Source organism: Phyllobates terribilis, unplaced genomic scaffold (assembly GCF_046119375.1).
Source record: "Phyllobates terribilis strain yellow unplaced genomic scaffold, ASM4611937v1 Scaffold_5__5_contigs__length_657084704, whole genome shotgun sequence".
Lineage (NCBI taxonomy): Eukaryota > Metazoa > Chordata > Amphibia > Anura > Dendrobatidae > Phyllobates > Phyllobates terribilis.
This window is the reverse complement of record NW_027362765.1, coordinates 261014613-261036050: the sequence shown is the minus strand read 5'-3', so window position 1 is coordinate 261036050 and position 21438 is coordinate 261014613. Positions and strand designations below refer to the sequence as shown.

Below are 21438 nucleotides of genomic sequence, written 5' to 3'. Positions count from 1 at the left end.
AGTAAGAGGGAGACAGATTAGTAGAAAGTTGCAGTAGTCCAGACAAGAATGAAGAACAACAGTAAGAGTTTTTGCAGAGTTAAAGGTAAAAAAAGGTTGACTTCTACAGATGTTTTTGAGGTGAAGGTGACATAAGAGAGCGAGTTAAGGAAAGACCTGAGTCAAATATGACCCTAAGACAGCGGGCATGTTACTGGGAAGTAATGGTAGAACCACACACGGAAATGGCAATATCAAGCATAGGTAGGTTAGTGGAGGGAGGAAACACAAGGAGTTCAGTTTTTGACAGATTCAGTTTTAGATAAAGTGGGGACATAGTGTTAGAGACAGCTGAAAGACAATCACTGGTATTTTGTAGTAATGCAGCGCTGATATCAGGAAACGATGTGTATAATTGACTGTCTTCACCATAGAGATGGTACTGAAAACCGAATCTACTGATTGTTTGTCCAATGGCGGCAGTATATAAAAGGAGAAGAGAAGGGGACCTATAACTGATCCTTGAGGAACCCCGACAGTAAGGGGAATTGTAGAGGAAGAGGAGCCAGCAAAAGATATAGTGAAGGAGAGGTCAGAGGAGAAGCAGGAGAGAGTGGTATCTTTGAGGCTGATAGAAAAGAGCATAAGGAGAAGGAGCTAGTGATCCACAGTGTTGAATGTGGCAGAGAGATCCAGGAGAATCAGCAGGGAGTAGTGGATCTTTAGTGAGAGCAGGTTCAGTAGTATAAAGAGCGGAAACCATATTGTAAAGGGTTAAGAAGAGAATTATCTGAAAGACAGCGGATTAAACGGGAGTGGACCATGTGTTCTAGGAGTTTAGACATGAAGGAAAGATTAGAGACAGGTCTGTAGTTAGCAGTACTGTTCAGGTGGAGGGATGTCTTTTTAAGTAATGGATGTATTCTGGCATGTTTAACCCTCCGTCAGGGGCAACTGATCTGACAGGCGCAGCTCACTTAGTTTCATTTCTCTATTTTCAGTGGTTTGTCTGGGAAACACCCTCCTCCAGTACCTTCCTAACTTTAAAGGCTGTGTGAAACCTGAGAAGCCATTTATTACATTCCTATTAAGGTAACTGATCACTTTTAGAGCATTGAAACTTAAAAAAAGGAAAATATAGCCAATTTTCTAGCCTGTGCCTGACAGGCGCAATGCCCTAAACTCGTTTATGAAACATATTGCCCTGACGGAGAGAGAGAAAAAGAAAGAGAGAGAAAGAGAGAGAAAGAGAGAGAAAGAGAGAGAGAGAGAGAGAGAAAGAGAGAGAAAGAGAGAGAAAGAGAGAGAAAGAGAGAGAAAGAGAGAGAAAGAGAGAGAAAGAGAGGAGAAGAGAAGAGAGAGAAAGAGAGAGAAAGAGAGAGAAAGAGAGAGAAAGAGAGAGAAAGAGAGAGAAAGAGAGAGAAAGAGAGAGAAAAGAGAGAGAAAGAGAGAGAAAGAGAGAGAAAGAGAGAGAAAGAGAGAGAAAGAGAGAGAAAGAGAGAGAAAGAGAGAGAAAGAGAGAGAGAGAAAGAGAGAGAAAGAGAGAAAGAGAGAGAGAAAGAGAGAGAAGAGAGAGAAAGAGAGAGAAAGAGAGAGAAAGAGAGAGAAAGAGAGAAAGAGGAGAAAGAGAGAAAGAGAGAGAAAGAGAGAGAAAGAGAGAGAAAGAGAGAGAAAGAGAGAAGAGAGAGAAAAGAGAGAGAAAGAGAGAGAGAGAGAAAGAGAAAGAGAGAGAGAAAGAGAGAGAAAGAGAGAGAGAGAAGAGAGAGAAAGAGAGAGGAGAGAAAAGAGAGAGAGAGAAAGAGAGAAAGAGAGAAAGAGAGAGAGAAAGAGAGAAAGAGAGAAAGAGAGAAAGAGAGAAAGAAAGAAATTAAATATTTAATTAGGTGAGAATAGGGTCACTAGTGTAGGTAGTAGGGCGAGAAGATGCAAGGAGTCTGTCACTTCTTCAACAGTGACCGGTTCAAAGACCGAAAATGAGCTAGATGCCATGCGGGAGGGAAGACAATGCATGATGTTAGGGGATTGGGAGAAAATTTCGTGTTGAATATGGTCAATTTGTTCTTTGAAATAATTGACCAGATTGTCAGCGCTGAGGTGGGTGCCTGCACTCTTGGATTGAGGAGAGAAAGAAAAGTGTCAAAAAGTCGTTTAGGATTGTTGCATAGTGAGGTGATGAGGGTGTTGAAGTAGGTGTGTTTGGAGAGGTGAATTGCAAAGTTGTATGTTTTAAGAATAAACTTATAATGGATATGAAATTGTCAGCCAGATTGAATTTTGTTTGCTTGGGTTTCCTATGGGTACTCTGGTGATTGCAATATGGTCAAGAATTTGTTCCCAAGGGAGACAAGCAGCTGTCAGAGGTGTCTGGGAACAGCTAATTCCCCACTTCTCATTAAACTAAACAAGCTCATATAAGTCAGCCAAACCAGCTGGATGCATTATGCATATCTGATTTGTCTATCAGATTTTCAGACGACCTAGCAAAACAAGCTTACACCACACTGCAGCAGTTTTACTGGGCACCAGACACAACAATTGGTGTGCTTAAACTCTCATTAACTTATTGAGATGGTTTAGTGAATCCTGCATTGAGCAGGGGTTTGGACATGATTACCCTGGAGGTGTCTTCCATCTCTATCATTCTATGATTCTGTGATTCCACAGCCATATTTTTCACTATCTGCATTTGTAACCAGTTTTCTTTGCAGTGATGAATTTGGAAAGCTTGACTTCACGGAATAACCTCTGCACAGTTCATGTTCAGACATCTGTGCTTTCCACATCTTTGAGCTGATCTTGCATTTCAGACTAGTAAATCACAAGATTTGCAAAATAGACAGTGACTCAGGACACATGTTCTGTACGCCTAAACATCAACTTCGGCTAGTTTAACCTTGTCTGGTCCAATTAACATAGGATTGTAGGTATGGCTTTTGCTGTTTAGCACTTTTATTTCACAATATACAGAGTCCCCAAAATTTCAGTAGCCTAAAAACAAAAGCAAGTGTCTCCTCTTCTTCTCCAGATTTGTGGGATCCCTGGAATAGGGACAACACAGCATATACATTGACAGCAATCGATGAAAAATAACACCCAAACAATTCTTACTGTGCATACACATTGGTACATACTTCTAAATCATTATATTACACATCTCACACATTTTCCCCTTACCGTTGTGTACTCAAAATAGTACAGACAGTTGTCTGTTAAAATGAACCAGCGCCTTTTCCAAGTTTTAACACGACCACCTGAAAGTCAAAAGAACAATACATAAAGCCAGAAATTTATTATTTTTTTTTTTAACAGAAAAAAAAAAAAAGCACAGGACTGACGTTTAGGACGTCACCAATGCATGTGACATTCGATATCAGGAGATCAGCAGCTAGTGTTTTTGATTCATAGACAAACATTTCCTGTGATTAGAGATATGAAATGTAGAGATTACAGTAACATTGCAAAGAGAATGCGGCAGCAGAGTAAGAGGAAAAGAAAAGGGAGAGACGTTCAGTTAACCCCATCACTGCCGCCTATAGTTACATCCTGCCTTAAAAAGCAATAGCCATAGTGTTGTCACATTTTGTATTACACTTCGGTCAGAATTTCTGTGGAGGGAGCAATCAAAAGCAACAGTTTTGTCAAGTTGGGCAGTATGGAGCGACTGGTATGCAGCAGAAAACCACGGGTGCCAATAGAGTACTGTTGACGATATGCATTGACTGTCATCATTATCCTGCTGCCAATGAAACTTCTCATGCTTGCTTTTCAAGTTTAAAGTAAAATAAAATGTGATAATTTTCAAAAGTAAACTCCTATCTTTGCCCACCCACTCATTCCCCACTGCCCCTAACCATAAATCTACATACTCCTCTTACTCCTATAAATAATGGTCTCATCAAAAATAAGATTTTTCACCCCATGGCAATACTTCTAATATTTTGGATTTGTAAACAATTTCAAAAATTACCATGTGGTGAAAAATCTTATTTTGGATTAGACCATGATAGATAGATATTTATTTATAAGCATGTCAGGTATCTGTATTTGGCACACACTGTTCATCCCTGGCTGAGAAAGTTAGGGTCACCTACGATGAAGGGTTTTTCGTTTTGGCAGTACACACCTCCTATTTGCTACCCTATCAAGATCAGCGTTAAGTGACTAATTTGTGGGACCCTCATTGATTACTAGAATAAGGATCCTGTAACAAGTCTACGGTCTGCTGTAGATCGGAAAGCTTAGACAAGTTTAGTGGAACAGGAAATTAAATGGGTTTTCCCAGAATCAGCACAATTCTGTTTAATTGCTCAATCATGAGAATGAAGATCCAGTTCTCCACATTGATTGCCCACTGGGAAAAAGCTGATTATAGGTGCTTAGCAGGTGGTTTGGGGATACATCTTTTAATAACCAGCACAAAAAAAAAAAAAAAGTAAAGCTCAAGAAAAGCAAAAAAACTGGCATTTGGTGTAATGCCTACCTGCAGGGCCACAGAGTGCAAAGCACGACAAATATTTAAAGAACCCCAGAGGTAGAAACCCCTTCAGGCCCTGTGCTGGTCATACTGTGATATCGTATATCACTTTTATGGGAGGATTCTGTGCAAATGTTTGAAGCTGTCAATTTCAATACAGAATTCATCTAACTTCATTATAGTGAACAAATTAAATTTTGTTCACTCAGTTAGTTTTTCATTTCCTAGAACAATATGCCAAATCTAATTTCTAAGGGCACTGATCACTATGTGCTTGGCTATAAACATGGAAAATAGGGAAAAGAAAAAATGCTAACAATGCAAAAATACATAAGAAAAAACAAAGAAGCAGTGCAGACGAGTCACTCAACAAGAATTGAGCACAGGAGCATAAATCAGCTTTAGCGCAGTACCAACATATAATGAATACACGATTCATGCACCTACCTCCTGGAGCATGAAAAAAAAGTGCAGCCCAAATATAGGAGACAAAAAAAAAAAAAGAAAATGTCAAATTACAACCGAAAGGGGAAAATATAGTAGTACACCATCTGATAAAACAATGTGGTTACCTAAAGCTTGTAATATTTCACAGCTTAGTAGTTCAATTTGTCATGTAAAGGCTAAAACTAATATTAGAAGTTCAATAATTTACTCTACACAAGTAAAAAGTGTACTTTCTACTCCTGAGAATTACCCCACTATCAATATCACATCAGATAGAAATCACATTTCATAGAATTCAATATTAGGAACATCTGTATTAAAAAAAAAAAAAATCATTGGAAATGGTCAGTCATTGTGCCATCCCTCAGTCCTGGAAACTTTTAATGACCACACATTATAGTCTACAAAGCCTGGAGAATGGAATGGTAGGTATACTTTAAACATAGAAAGGTAGAATTGGAAGAGACTTCCAGGGTCATCTGGTCCAACCCCTGCTCAATGCAGGATTCACCAACCCATCTAACGTTTCCATGTTCTTGTTCTCATTATGAATTTGTCAAGGACTTACAACAACATGATATAGTCTGATGAACTAGGAAAATAATAATTACTACAATCAGACAGAACACAAACAAAAATCAAACTCACCCATTTTTAATAGCCATCCCTCACGATCTGGGTTGAAGAACGTGTGAGTAAGGTCATTTCCATCGTCTTCTGGGATTTTGAATGGCTCATTCTTGATACTGTCATACAAGTTCTAGGAAAATAAAGTGACAAGTCAGTAACAAGTCAATAGGTCAATTATTTATTACATATGCAACCAAAATAATGAGACAACATTTGGTTGGAAATATTAGTTTTCTATTTTATCAAATACACTAATAAAAACCATGTATAGACTTTATGTAAATATACATGGAACATTTTGTATCTTCTTTACATTATTTCTCCCACTTGTGCTAACCTTTAAAAGGTCTTCTGGCAGATCACCTCCATCATTTATACCACGGTTCATAGAAATAAATCGATCAGCATTTGGTTTATCCTTAACGTTGGGATTATGCAAACTGGTATTTAACATGATGATGGCAAAAGACAACACGTAACAGGTGTCTGTGGGCAAAGGAAATCACATTAATGGTTGAAATAAAAACACGAACACTAACAAGAAAAATTAAGTTATACAGTTATATGAAAAAGTTTGGGCACCCTTATTAATCTTAAGCTTAATGTTTCCTTAAAATTGGTGTTTTTGCAACAGCCATTTCAGTTTGATATATGTAATAACTGTTGGACACAGTAATGTTTCTGCCTTGAAATGAGGTTTATTGTACTAACAGAAAATGTGAAATCTGCATTCAAACAAAATTTGACAGGTGCATAAGTATGGGCACCCTTATCATTTTCTTGTTTTAAATACGCCTACCTACTTTTTACTGACTTACTAAAGCACTTTTTTTGGTTTTGTAACCTCATTGAGATTTGAACTTCATAGCCAGGTGTAATCAATCATGAGAAGAGCTACTTAAAGTGGCCACTTGCAAGTTGTTCTCCTGTTTGAATCTCCTCTGAAGAGTGGCATCATGGGCTCCTCAAAACAACTGTCAAATGATCTGAAAACAAAGATTATTCAACATAGTTGTTCAGGGGAAGGATACAAAAAGCTGTCTCAGAGATTTAACCTGTCAGTTTCCACTGTGAGGAACATAGTAAGGAAATGGAAGAACACAGGGACAGTTCTTGTTAAGGCCAGAAGTGGCAGGCCAAGAAAAACATCAGAAAGGCAGAGAAGAAGAATGGTGAGATCAGTCAAGGACAATCCTCAGACCACCTCCAGAGAGCTGCAGCTTCAACTTGCTGCAGATGGTGTCACTGTGCATCGGTCAACTATACAACGCACTTTGCACAAGGAGAAGCTGTATGGGAGAGTGATGCGAAAGAAGCAGTTTCTGCAAGCACGCCACAAACAGAGTCGGCTGAGGTATGCAAAAGCACATTTGGAGAAGCCAATTACTTTTTGGAAGTAGGTCCTGTGGACTGATGAAACCAAGATTGAGTTGTTTGGTCATACAAAAAGGCGCTATGCATGGCAGCAAAAAAACACAGCATTCCAAGAAAAACACTTGCTACCCACAGTAAAATTTGGTGGAGGTTCCATCATGCTTTGGGGCTGTGTGGCCAATGCCGGCACCGGGAATCTTGTTAAAGTTGAGGGATGCATGGAATCCACTCAGTATCAGCAGATTCTTGACAATAATGTTCAAGAATCAGTAACAAAGTTGAAGTTATGCAGGGGATGGATCTTTCAGCAAGACAATGATCCAAAACACCGCTCCAAATCTACTCAGGCATTCATGCAGAGGAACAATTGCAATGTTCTGGAATGGCCATCCCAGTCCCCAGACCTGAATATCATTGAACATCTGTGGGATTATTTGAAGAGGGCTGTCCATGCTCGGCGACCATCAAACTTAACTGAACTGGAATTGTTTTGTAAAGAGGAATGGTCAAAAATACCTTCATCCAGGATCCAGGAACTCATTAAAAGCTACAGGAAGCGACTAGAGGCTGTTATTTTTGCAAAAGGAGGATCTACTAAATATTAATGTCACTTTTCTGGTGAGGTGTCCATACTTATGCACCTGTCAAATTTTGTTTGAATGCAGATTGCACATTTTCTGTTAGTACAATAAACCTCATTTCAAGGCAGAAACATTACTGTGTCCAACAGTTATTACATATATCAAACTGAAATAGCTGTTGCAAAAACACCAATTTTAAGAAAACATTAAGCTTAAGATTAATAGGGGTGCCTAAACTTTTTCATATAAACTGTACTAATTAAAGCTACCAGAATAAAGGGGTATTTTAGTAATCCACAGATGAGATGATAATTACTAGATTAGTGAGGTCCGATAGCCACATTTGAGGATTAGTGTGTGTGTGTGTGTGTGTGGGGGGGGGTCTCTGCTATCTCAGGATGTCCCATAGAGAATGAATTAATTTGCAGTGTGCAACCACGACTGCTCCATTCAAAAAGGGAACAGCAAACGCAGTTCCGGTTATCAGTGAGTCTCAGACCACCGATCTAGTAGTTTTCACCTAGGTGTAATCTTACTGTAGCAGTTGAGCAGCTAAGAACATAAATGTGGAAGATAAGGCAGCAAACAGTATGAACCTGTAGACTCGAAGACTCCTGGGTTACACTGACAGTAACGCTGTGCAAATGCCTCCATCATTCGATCGATTTTCTGGGCTTCTCCTGGTAAGCGAAAACTCCACAGAAATTGACTGCATGGGACAAATAAAGAAATGTTAAACTGAGCAGAAAATAACAGTTACATAGTAAAACCTTATTCAGCCCTATATTCTTTCTGGATAAGGCATATAAAATGGAAGAAATATCTATCAACATAAAGTAAAGACACAAAGGTGAATATATTAGGGGTCTGAATGGTTTTAATTCAAAAGGGACAATGCTTCAGAAAATTGGTCCCCAGTGTGGCAATATCATATTTACTATAAATCACTTGAAAAAATAGGAGGTTAGGGGGTCCAACGTTTGGCAGTATAAATTCTTGTAGGTAGTAAAATCTAATGAAGCAACATGACTATCCCATAATTATAGCCAACAGGCTTGTCCCAATGAGGAAGGTATCTTGTAACAGAGAGAAATCAAGTGTGTGTAGTTCTGCCTGTGAATCTCTAAGTAGCATATGGGTTCAGAGTAGTGCAACCCTTTGGACGAACTCTACCAATTCAGACTACTACATGGTGCTGCCAGCCTTGGTGATTGACAAGAGACCATCTCCCTTTTTCCCATTCAGTATATGACAGTAACAACGGTTTTCCTTTTTGCATAAATTTACATTCATCTGTGTAAAACTTAATTTGCCCCTACAGTGCCAACGTTCCCAACTTATCAAATTCATAATGCAATGCGGCTTATTCTGTGATCATTTCTTTTTGCAGTTTAGGCTCTGCAAATATCTAGTCTCTGCAAGTTCAGAAATAAAATGAATGAATGTAAAAGAGCAGAGCTTGGATCAGACCCCAGTGAAACATCATATTGGAATCCAGTAACCAAAACGAATCCAGCAACTCACCGAAGTGCCTGCACCAAGTTAAGGTCTGTGAACTCGTGAAGCTCCACAAATGCATGAAGGATACGGATGTTGAAGTCATCTCTAAATGTGGAAATGAAAGAAGAATTAAATACAGATTGTAAGAGAACATGAAGTCAATACCTGGAAAATTTAAATATTCTGTAGTTTGAAAGACATTACATCAGAAACAACATCCGTCTGATCTAGTTGGAAAGAATTTTAAAAAGTATCATGCTAAAATAGTTGTGTTCATGGCACAGTTACTCAGTAGAGATCTACTCTATTTGTCTTTGCTCGCTTCATGTTCGGTATATCCACAGGGCTCCATTTAATGGGCAAAAATGTGTCAAGTCATTTTAGTATTTCAGCAATGTTCCAAACTGTCTATTCAGAGAGGAAGAGAACTAGAACTCTAGTGCCACCTATAGGAAGTAGCAATCCTAAGGCTATGTGCCCACGATGCAGAAATTCTCCGGATTTTTCCTGAGCGTTTCTGCATCTCCCTGGCAGGAAAAAACGCATGCGGATTGTACATGCGTTTTTCCTGCCAGGGACATGCGGATGTGAAGCGTTCTTCACATGCATTTCCACATGCGGGTTGACAAGCGCTTTCCAAGCGATTTTAGCATCACTTGGAAAGTGCTTGACAACTAGGTCACACTATTTAAATCCATGCAACCGGCATGGATTTATATAGTGTGACTGAAAGAATGGTAAAAAATAAAAATAAATCTTATATTTACCTTCTGATGGCCCCCGGTGTCCTTGTCTCGGCTTGCCGGCAGCTCACGGTAGACTAAAGGACCTGCCGACGTCAGCGGTCGCATGACCCGTCACATGACTAAATGACGTCACTGCAGGTCCTTCTAGTCTACTGCGAGCTGCCGGCAAGCCGAGACAAGGACACCGGGAGCCATCAGAAGGCAAGTATAATATTTATTTTTTATTTTATTCTTTTTTTTTTTTTTTTTTTTTTTACAGGTACTATGGTACCAGGGTCCAGAGGAGAGTCTCCTGTCCTCCACACCCAGGTACCATCCGCACACTGAAACGCATGTAATCCGCATGTACAGATCCAGTGATGCGGGTGACATGCGTTCCAATGCAAGTCAATGGCAGCGAAAACGCCAGGTTTACGCAAAATAATTGGTAATGCTGCGGATTTTTCCGCAATGATAATCCGCAGCAGAAATTTCCACAGCATATGCACAGCACATGCGGATCATCATTGGGGAACAAGGCAGACCTTCTACCAAGCGTTTAAGTGTTTCTGCAGCGGAATTGCCGCTGCTGAAACGCTTAAAAAAAACGCATAGTGGGCATACAGCCTAAAAGTCAATATTGACCCTTTAACGAGCCTTGTCACATGACTTAGGATAAAAGCCAAAACCAGAAAATCAATTTGCAGACACTGTCATAGGGGTACTGCCACTCATCAGTGCAAAGTGTGAGTTCTGATTTGGCTGGGTGAGAGGCGTCAGACCGGTATCTAAGGGATAATGTTCCAGTCTTTCAAGCCTCTAAAACTGAGATAAGTCTCATCATTTACATGCTATCAGCAACAATAAGGATGGTTGCTAGAAAGTGGTTTTTAGGTTCTCCTAAGATCAGCTCTTGGTAGCAAAATTCAAACAGATAATATGGTAAGGAAATTAATTATTGTATATCCTTTGCTCTGTTTAGTTGCCATCTCCTGAAAGATCTAAAATGTTCAAAACAACATGTATATGAACTTACCTTTCCCCCAAATAGTCTCCAATAGCAGTTTTGTTTAATCCTTCCCCTTTGTACAAAAACTGAGCAATGCTCTCACATGTATTTGTCAGGAGCTCGTTTTCAATCAGGAACTGGATACCCTACAAAATAAGATGTATGGAACGGCTTAATTTCTCAACTTTCCCTTTTACTTGCCTTTAAAATCACTCAAATACTTAATATACAAAATCCAAATTTTATTATGAGGGATAACGTTACGTATTAACAAGAACATTCTGTCCGCAGAAGTGAAGCACACAGTGTTCCTTTCAGTAAATGGATTAGTATGCACCAGTTTCCAGCTCTTTTCCAATCATTTATGACATCGTAAAATAAATAAATAAAATGTGTCTAGGGAGAAATCATTGATATGTGGCTGAGTTGCAATAACAGTCACAAGCTTTATGCAAGAGCAGTACAGCATGTGGTAAATCTATGTGCTTTACAAGTACTCCATTATGGGAAGTGATCAGTGGTTGGACTCCCATAATCACATGTTCATGGCAAATCCTAGTGATCACTACTGACCACAGAGTATAAAAGTGGTTAAACTTCAGTTATTAGATCCCTGAGCATTACAGCTGCAGCACATCTGCCAACAGCCATCCTCCTTCGGGTGATAGCATTGGCACAACTGCTGATGACATGCCACCAAATAAATGTATACAATGCTCTACGCCAGGGGTACAAAAAGTATGTTTGGGTCCAAGGACCACATTCCCATACTGAACCAATTCCAAGGGTCGCAAAAAAATGTAAAGGGGTAATTACATGAATACATTACCAGAACTACCATTAATACATCACCAGAACCAAGTTTTGAGTATTTACAGAGGATTTGGAGAGTTTTAAAAAATTAAAACGCAAAAGACGCGAATACATTTGAATATAGGAAGGGACTGAGGCAGTATACCTAGATCCAGGGGGTCCCACCTTACCCCCATTCAGTATTCTCACATCAAGCACCCCCACCAGACTGTTGCATCCAGATTCAAGCATCTCCTCTGACTATAAGTATTTCATTTCACGCTTACAATACTTAAATTGTCTCAAAACCCCCAAGGCCAGTAGATGCGCATCCAGATCTGCTCTTCTGTACTGGGCCAATCACAAAAGTCACTATCTGGAGACCTGCTGTTAATAGCGGTTTGCTAGACTTGGTGCTAATGCACCAGGCTGGCAGACAGCCGTGAGCCACATCATGGGTGCGCAAGCCACAGGTTGGGGACAGCTGACAGAGGATTGCCAGGGAAGCTTACTGGGTCCTAGTCAGGAACCGAACCCTTCAATGATTTTTACATTTATGATTAATCTCTGATAGACGAATGCAGGTCAGGAGCCACCCAAAAACCATACTAGTATAAAATACTACATACCTTTTTAGGATCCATATTGAACTTTTTTCTTCCCATTGCAACTTGTTTATTCTTTTGCATATTTTTCCTGTTAAGCATTTGACAGTTAATATTACAGAGAGGCAAAATATATCTAATATGCTTGTTATAGACTCTGGTTACTGTACATTTTTTTCCCAACAGTGTCAGGTTATTTTTTATAAATGAGAACCCCTTCTAATAAATTTCTTTATATTATAAGCTATTCTGTGATATGAACAGACTTCCTACCAACAGGATGTTATATTTGATAAGCTTTCATTGACTGCACTCTTACTCCATCTTCTTGCCTCTTCTGTACCTCACTGCAATGTGCCATAGAAGACTTAAAAAGAACTTATCACATCCAGAAATGCCATTTACTTACAGATATAGTGGTAATCTGCAGGAAAATAGCGTTCCAATCATACTTACTGGAGCAGCAGCTACAGGAAGTTTTATTTTCCCTGTAGCCGCTCGCTTCCAGCTAACGAAGCGGTACAGCGGGCTGTAATAGTCACTGCTCACCATACAGTGTACACACAAGCTGAAGGGCAGGCTGTCAATAACAGAGGCGGGGAGTGACTACAGCCACACACCAATAGAAGACATTTTGCTCACCTCTCTTCCAGGCTTCCCAAATTTTCAATTTCATTTGTAACTTCTGCTATCTCCTCTTTGAGTCTCTGAAGAAAAAAAAATTAAACAAGTGAAAAATTAAATGGAACTGTTCTAAAAAATGTGTAGGATCATTATTAAAAAAACAAAAAAAAAAAAAAAAAAAACTTTTCTTAAAGATCTGAGCAAAGTCTTCCAATATTTTCACCTGATTAACCCTTTGAAATGAAGCCCACACAAAAGCTGTAGTGCACCTGTGCTTTTATCAGTTTTGTTTTGGACATTACTTACTTGATCATATATAAGCATCTCAAGGTGAAAGAAGCAGCACAGGCCCTACTGCGAGTACCACTACATCAACATATCAGAAAGGTCAACCATTATTACTGATTAGTGAACTGCATAAAATTTCACAGATCAAAATTATCTTGTAGTTAGTGCATCAATAGGGTCCACTAAAATTTTTAGAAGTCTTTGATTCATTTGACAGTGACCTCAGGTCAATGTTCTACATTGAATTGAAAACTTCAGTAATCTTAAAGGATTATTTTCATAGTAAACTGCTAAAATTGCAAACTAAGTGTAAAACTAAGCAACTTTACAATTAATTGTTATTAAAAAAAACTCTCCGTTATTTTATTACTTACTGCTCTTTCCTAGGTTACCGGCCACTGGATCCAGGTAACACTAGTGTCTCTGCTCACAATTTAGGGCCCCCTCCACCATCTTAAACCACCAGCAAGTTTTGTAGCCATTTTATAGCATCAACGGTATGATTTTAATCAAACTGGCTGTTAAAAAAAAAAGTGCAGAAAACTAAATATTACTGTAGTTACATCAGGTCAACACAGTCTCCTTGGCATGTCCACTGATGTACTTGCTTTGGCTTCATCTGTGCACTATGCATGCACCCAACCTACTCCACTGATGCAGAGCATACAGATAGTCAAGAAAACCATGTACTTCTTCATCTCAACCAGCCTAGCATTTTAGGGGGTGGATCTCTTTAAAGGGTATTTCTATATAGAAGATGATAGATCTCATAAAGCCATCCCATTTAGGGATACGATTCTGGGAAACCTACTGGTAGCTAGAGTTAGCTAAGAAGCAATTTGTGACTTCTGTGCGTCACATGATAAAACTACAATTTACAAGGATACCTGCGGGGCTCCTCTCCCTCTTTTTCAAGACAGGGTGGATGCCTTGATCTTCAACTAAACTGAATAGTATACTAAGTGCATTCGAGTCAGATGAGTTATAGGGGTTGGGTAGGACATTTCATTAAGGGATTTATTATATAAAGTATGGCCAGATGAAATGTAATATAAGGACTCAGGCTCAGCTAGGATACTGATTAGATGAGTAAAAGTGCTGTTCTATGGAAAGATACATAAGTTGTTGTGAATGAAAAATAAAAAAGTTTAAATAAACTAAGGAGGGCCGTGGTGAGAGAGCAACAATGTATGCTTTGCATCAATAATGAGGGAATGGCCCAAATTCTAAAATATTATGTGGCACCATTCACAGATACACTAGAAATGTCAAGGTACTCAGTGGGTAGAGAAAGAAGCAACTGCCTTTCCAGATGCAGTATATTTCTGATTCAGTATGTCGCTTACCTCATGTACAGGCATTGCAGTAGTTTATATATCCATGGTTATGACCACTAACAAATAACTGTCACTGTATGAGTGGTCATAACCATGGATATGTAAGCTAGTATGGGGACAGCTCTGGCTTTAGAGTCAGAGAAGGGCGGAGATAAATGGAAAACAAGCAGGTGGGAAGGTGTATATAAGTGATTGGCCACACCATTGTTGAAATGGGAATGAAGGTCTAATTTTGGCTTTAAGTGTTCTTCTAAGCTCTTCCTAAAGCTTAAAGTATGACAGGGCAGTGTACATTCTCTCGCCTCCTCTTACCCTTCGTCTGTTTAAATGTTTTGATAGGTTTATCCATTTGCCTTTTGCGGTTATAAAATGTGTTGTGTTTATCAATTATTCTCACATTCCTAAAATTCTCTAATTACATTTGAAGGGTCCGCTTTGCATGGAAGTTCCACACTGATGAGTATGAGGTCATCACTGTAGAATAAGTTTTGCCTGCCTGCTATTTAAGACATTTGTTCCATCTATATAACAAAGTTTAAGGCCAACAACTCCTTTGACAGACTGCAGTACCGTTTTTTCCCCCAAAAATAAAACAGGGTCTTATATTAATTTTTTGTCCGAAATATGGGTCAGGGTTTATTTTCAGGGGATGTTTTATTTTTTCTCCATGAACAATCCACATTTATTCTTGAAAAAAAAACCTAACATTTACTCAAATATAATCATGTCATCACACAGACATACGCATGTACACACACTGCACAGACAGTACATACCAGCCTGTTTCCTCTTCAATTCCTACAGTTAAAGGACGTTTGTTGACATCATAGTCACATGACCGTGATGTCACCAAAAAAACCTTAAGCAGTCTTAACCTCAGAATAGAAATGCTGGGCCCCCCCCCTAACACAGTAGGGACCCCAAGAAATGGCCCAGTTTTCCCCTCTCCACCCAATGCTGGCCCCAATTATAACTAGGGCTTATTTTGGAGTAGGGCTTATATTTCAAGCATACATGGAAAATCACGATAGGACTGATTTGGGGTAGGTCTCATTTTTGGGAAAACATGGTATGTAAATCAGCAATCAATGATTCTAGCTCTCACACTTCATTAGTGTGCACGCAATGGATGAATTCTCAATATGTAACACAAAGTGTCAAACTAGCCATAACCATTGTCAAATAAAAAGTGTGTCATTTTACGCCAGTTTAAGAGCTGCTACACAAATAATTCCATTCCAGAAAAACCTTATAACAAATGAGAACATTCACCTGTATATCTTCCAGTAGTTTCTGCTTCCTACGCTGGATGTTCTCCAGTTCTTCTCTCTCCTGAGGCGTCAAGTCGCTGGGGACTAGAGAAATATGATCAGCGTTTATTCACTTCTGATAACATGTTTCTATGCGTGACTGTTATACCAAGTTATGCCATGTTTGCTATTAACACTAACAACTTCCTCTGTTCACTGTGGTTTTCTCAGTCACTGCTGATATGCTCACCCAGAACTACTGCCAGTAATGTGACATTCGCATCACTAGGTGATCTCTAGAACATTATCCCAACACCAGACTGAGGTGGTTACACAAAATATACCAAGTGTTATATTTCAATTCCTTACAGTATTGAAAATCTCTGCTGGCATACAAAACAGACTGTAACATAGGTGCAGACTATGTGGGAAGCACATTTCAGGACAGGTCTTTTAGTCTCAGAAGTAATTTTTTTTTACATTCAAGTTCCAGTCTGCAATCAGAGATTGTCACACAGAGTTAACGTGGTATTCCAACCTTAGATGTTCATGGATTACCTACAGAACATGCAACAAATGTAAGATAGGTACGCTCCACACCTCTGGGACTAGCAAACAGCTCCAGAACGGTGGTCTCTTGAGGTGGCTGCACATTTGCGTTGCTCCCTCTTAACTAACTTGTATGGAAGTTACGCCTAAGAACACAGCAATGAACGAAGAACAGCATCTTCTAAGGATTCAGGAGCAATTTGGTGATGAACAATGACTTAACGCATTATGGAGACCAGGTCACAAGGCAAAAGTGATGACTAAGTGGCTCAGTGAACAAAACATTGGAATTTTGGGCCCCCGGCCAGGAAACTCCCCAGAATTCAATCCCATTGAGAATCTGAGGTCAATCCTCAAAGAGTGGATAGACAAACAAAAACCTCAGACATTATGATAAACTCCAAGCACTTATTTGGAAAGAATGGGTGTCATCAGTCAGGATTTGGCAAAATTTTTATTCTGTGAATACGCCTTTTAAAGAGTCTGTCCAGGATTATAAAAAGATGCTTATTTCTTCTCAAAACAGCACCACCGTTTGTCTACAGTTATCTCCAACAGTTTTGCGACTGAAATTTGAACTTCAGTAAACACAGAACAGACATGGGCCAAATGTGGCCCTTTGGCGGTTTCTCTTAAACCGGGATAGCCAAAAGGTATGGAACCAGTTGCATTCTCCGCCTCAATGATGGAACAGCAAGCTCCCTTTTCCAGCTTTGAGCCTGTCCATCTGAGAGGACAGCAGGAGCAATGACATCACTACATCGTGACTGCTGTGCGGAGCTGAGTACATGGTGCAGACCAAAGAAGGGGAAACAGGGTAATGCTACGGTATCACAAGCATAGAGTCTCTCGTGCAAGAGAATCGGATCGATTATGGAGAATAGTATATTTATTAATATTACACACACAAATATATACATACAATTCCACTATAGTTTTTTGAGTTTAGTTTTTATGATGTGGATTAAAGTGACATTACATGATTCTCTAGGTTATTCTTATTATGGTGATACCAAACATGCATTTCTATTTTTTTTTTTTTTTTTTTTTTAGTTAAAAAAAAAGTAGAACTTGGTGGAAAAAATGTTTTGTTTGTGTAGCCATTTACAGAGACTTAGAAAATAAAGAAATTTACATCTAGAAATGTTTTTTTTGCGTTCTGAGCAGTAAATGACTTTTTTTTTTCTTCTTTACAACAACATTTCCCATACAGAGTAAACAGTTTTCTATTTTGATAGATTGGATTTCTATGGATGTGGCAACCAAATATCTTTTTTATTTTTCATTTTCAACATTTATTTATTTTAAACTGGGGTGATTCAAATTTTTATGCTTTGTTTCAACTATTTTTTTTGCATGAGTATAGTCTTAAAGGGAATCTGTTAGCAGGTTTTTGCTACCTCATCTGAGAGCAGTCTGATGTAGGCAAACAGAAGCTGAATCCATTGATGTATCACTTAGATTACTGGGTGCAGCCCTTCACACAGAGTTCTTAGATGTAACATGAAGCAGAGCTGAGAAAGCTAACCCCGCCCACACCAGGCTCTCCATATACAAAGTCCATAGACGGCGAGGTGCTTAGTTGCTGGACTTGTCTGGCAATGTTAATCTCCTAGTGATCAAACCTTCACAGTTAGTAAACAATAGCAGCACTTAGACAAGTGCAACATACCTGAATTCTGTGTTTCAGCCTCTACCTCCTGAGATCTTCAAATTACATCGCAAAAACCCGCTTGACAGACTCCTTTTAATAAAGGTCTTCTATGAAACAGCCTGTAGAGTACCAACATTGCAGCAATGGGGGCCCTGCAGAATGCCTGTCTGCCATGTCAATCCATGGCTCCCCACAATCGCTGCACGGGGGTGATGGGCACCTGGAACAGATGCCAGGCAAAAATGGCAAATGCCGCAGACAGTAATTGACAGCTGCATTTAAGGGGTTAATTACAATTGCTGGCTGGACACTGGCTTCGTAATAAAGCTGGCATCTGCCTTGTGTAGAGCAGGCTCTGCTCCTGAACCGCTCCATGACGTAATGGTACATTATGGAGGGTCAAAGAGTTAGAATGTAGTTAAATGTATTCATTTTTCAAAAGTTTCCTATTTGCATACAATGACCCCCTCAAAATACCCCACACCAACCATGTGTTTATACCTTGTTTCTACTGTCCTTCAGTAGTTCTTGTTAGTTAGGTTGAGCATGCACAGTTGCACCGCTGTCTACAACGTGTTGTCTGTTTATGAAGTTTGCCCATCATGACTTAAAGGGACTCTAAGGCCCAAGCTATTCATTTAGTATCAGCGCAGCCAAGTGAGCACAGAAGAAGCAGGGAGAGTGGTGAACATGCAAAGGGATCTGAGAAAAAAAAAAAATCTAGTCTTATAACAGTGATGCAAATCTGCCCGCTTTGCAGAATATTGTGAAGATGAATGGCGGAAGCGTGACACAGATTGCCCATAGCAAGTTCATCTATGCACAGTACAGAATGTATTGGAAAGTTATGTAGGTACTGGGGTTTTCAAAAGAACATTACATTTTGGAAATAACCCTTTAACTCAAGCGTGAAAGGCAAAGGGGAATTTAAAGTTTTAGCGGTTTTAAAATCCCCTCAAATACTATTTTTGTTACATTCACTAAGAATTCTCCAAGGAAATAAACTTGTTTGCATGGCACATGAAAAAGTAAAAATCTAATATGCAAGTAATATGGTTTTGCCATCTGTGGAGGGATGATAATTATTTTCCATTTCTGTCCCTTTATTTATGTGATCATTTAAGCAAATTATAGCAATATCAAATTAGTCACGGTAAACAGTTAAGTTACCACAGAGATAATATTCTGCTAATAGCACAAGAACTGACGTCCTGTACTTGACATAACCTTTATTGCATTGACTTATATAGGTGTGGCATTTAATGTGCAGATCGGGAAGTAAGGCAGCATAACATCTTCGGTATTATTTCGCTTCAACTCCTTTATTATGTAAGGAGGACAAATTATTATTTATCAATACAGTGTCATTATGTCATTCAACTAGCAATGAGGATTGTTATGCATCACTATCATGAAACAGTAGCCCATTCAAAAAGGGCGTATATGAGAACAGAAGCGTTGGTATTTCTATGTACCGCTTTCTAAAAGAGAAGTACAAAAACTACCACAATGCACATGTCATACTAGTTTAAAGAGAACTTGTAAGATTTTGCAAAGTACAGTACACACAGCCATATTGGTGCTGGGATACTAATTAAAATGATACCTGCAGTGAAGAAATCTGTTTGGTGGGTTGTGTGTAATCTGTGTGTGAAGTTTTCATTTAGTGATATTTTGTGCATCAGGGTGGGGTCTTTTCTTGGTACTCTTGTCCCTTATTCATCTTCCTATTAAATGGCAGGTCTCTGATCCGTCAGTGACCTGCCTCCTATTTTAAATATCGCACCGGCACAGTAATTGCTGAGGTCTCTAAAAAAAAAAAACCATTGTGTCCAACAAAATGGTGACGGCGGAGCATGCGCAGTCGCATCTCCAAGTTATCTCCCTTGTTCTTAATCTGCACATGCGCCTCACACTGCCTTCACTAGCAAGGTGTTTTGAACTGCAGCGATATATATGTCTTCTCTTTAGCGCGTTCCCGGTCTGGTCATCTGCATACAGTGTGCGTGCCAAAGAGAAGATATATATCGCCAGTGCTCAAAACATCTTGCTAGCATTTTCTGAGTCCAGATATAGAATTGAAATTAGTCTATTTGTATGCAATCTCTGATCACCCAGCACAACAGCTGCAGCTGGTACTGAGCAGTGAGATCTCAGCAGCAGGCAGGAGGGACACTGAGGAGCTGTCAGTCAAGCTAGGTGGGTGGAGATGGAGTTAAACTTTCATGAAGAATAGCCATTCTGACATGGATTTACAAAGTAAACACACTAGTCTTATCAGTTCTAAAATCCATTTCATAATGTACGCAGTTTGAATGGTGAAATCTGCTGACAGCTCCACTGTAAGAATGACAAACAGCACAATGGCCATGTTGCTTGTACAATTATTATTGATGCAAATCAGTTTTAAATATAGCCGTAAGGATAAGTCTGCGCAACCTGACTAATGGTTGCAGTTTTCTAAAATGCAGTAGATACAAATACATAGAAAATTATTTTTCCATACGGTCACAACTTCTCCACTAATGGAGAATGTGACAATTGTGATAAAAACCTATCTTATGTCCTGAAATAGAAGCATGCTTATTTTGATCCTTTCTTTGTCAAATGTTTGGTTTTAATATGGCACTACACAAATGCCCTAATGTAAAGAGAATTTTTCCTGGTAGCAGGGCCTCATAAGAGCTCCAGCTTATCAAAATAATGAGATGCCATTACTGATGGTCCAGCAAGGACCCTCCCATTCACATTGCATAATACAATCCTAACCTAACCATTGTATCCTTGTTTTTGTTTTTTTTTTTTAATACGCATAAAGCCTTTTCTTAATACATGTTTTAATAGATTCATGTTATGATATTTAACAAAGAATAATCATTGGGTAAATTTAAAAACACATGATTGAAAGAGAATTACTTTATTAACAACTATGCAGAAAGTATGTGTCAGGCTCTTTCATGTGGTAGTTACATAGTTACATAGTTTATAAGGCCGAAAAAAGACAAGCGTCCATCCAGTTCAGCCTATTTCTTGTGCACTGCAGCTATTCCGCAGCGTTGATCCAGGGGAACGCAAAAAAAACCAAAAAAAAACCATGCGGTATAGGCCAATTGACATCATTGAGGAAAAAATTCACTTCCCGACACCAATCTGGATTAATTAACTATCACTAAGCATAAGATGTAATTTTATTGTTTTCAAGAAAGGCGTCCAGGCCTCTCTTGAACTCATTAAGTGAGTTGGACATCACCACTTCCTCTCCCAGAGAGTTCCAGAGTCTCACGGCTCTGACCGTAAAGAATCCCCTTCTATGCTGGTGCAGGAACCTCCTTTCCTCCAGACGCATAGTGTGCCCCCTCGTCTTTGTCACCATCCTTGGTATAAACAGGTCATGGGAGAGATCTCTGTACTGCCCCCTGATGTATTTATACATGTTTATGAGGTCTCCCCTAAGCCTTCTCTTTTCCAACGTAAATAGGCCTAATTTTGACAACCTCTCTGGGTATTCTAGTCCCTCCATTCCCTTTATTACCTTAGTCGCCCTCCTTTGTACCCTCTCTAGCTCCAATATATGTCTTTCCTGAGCACCGGAGCCCAGAACTGTGCACAATATTCTAAGT

The 21438-nt window shown here is 39.3% G+C and overlaps 1 protein-coding gene across 2 annotated transcripts in view; it reads right to left on the bottom strand.

The window, feature by feature from the left end:
• Positions 1-21438, bottom strand: part of CYTH1 (cytohesin 1) — a 54242-nt gene that overhangs the window by 5196 nt on the left and 27608 nt on the right. For both annotated transcript variants that reach the window (XM_073684100.1, XM_073684099.1), the window contains exons 2-10: positions 15638-15720; positions 12759-12823; positions 12141-12207; positions 10747-10865; positions 9010-9090; positions 8082-8194; positions 5868-6016; positions 5548-5660; positions 3154-3232 (exon numbers count right to left, since the gene is read on the bottom strand). In XM_073684100.1, the coding sequence (XP_073540201.1) occupies positions 3154-3232; positions 5548-5660; positions 5868-6016; positions 8082-8194; positions 9010-9090; positions 10747-10865; positions 12141-12200 (714 nt within the window). In that variant the 5' untranslated portion in view covers positions 12201-12207; positions 12759-12823; positions 15638-15720. The remainder of the gene's footprint in view (positions 1-3153; positions 3233-5547; positions 5661-5867; positions 6017-8081; positions 8195-9009; positions 9091-10746; positions 10866-12140; positions 12208-12758; positions 12824-15637; positions 15721-21438) is intronic.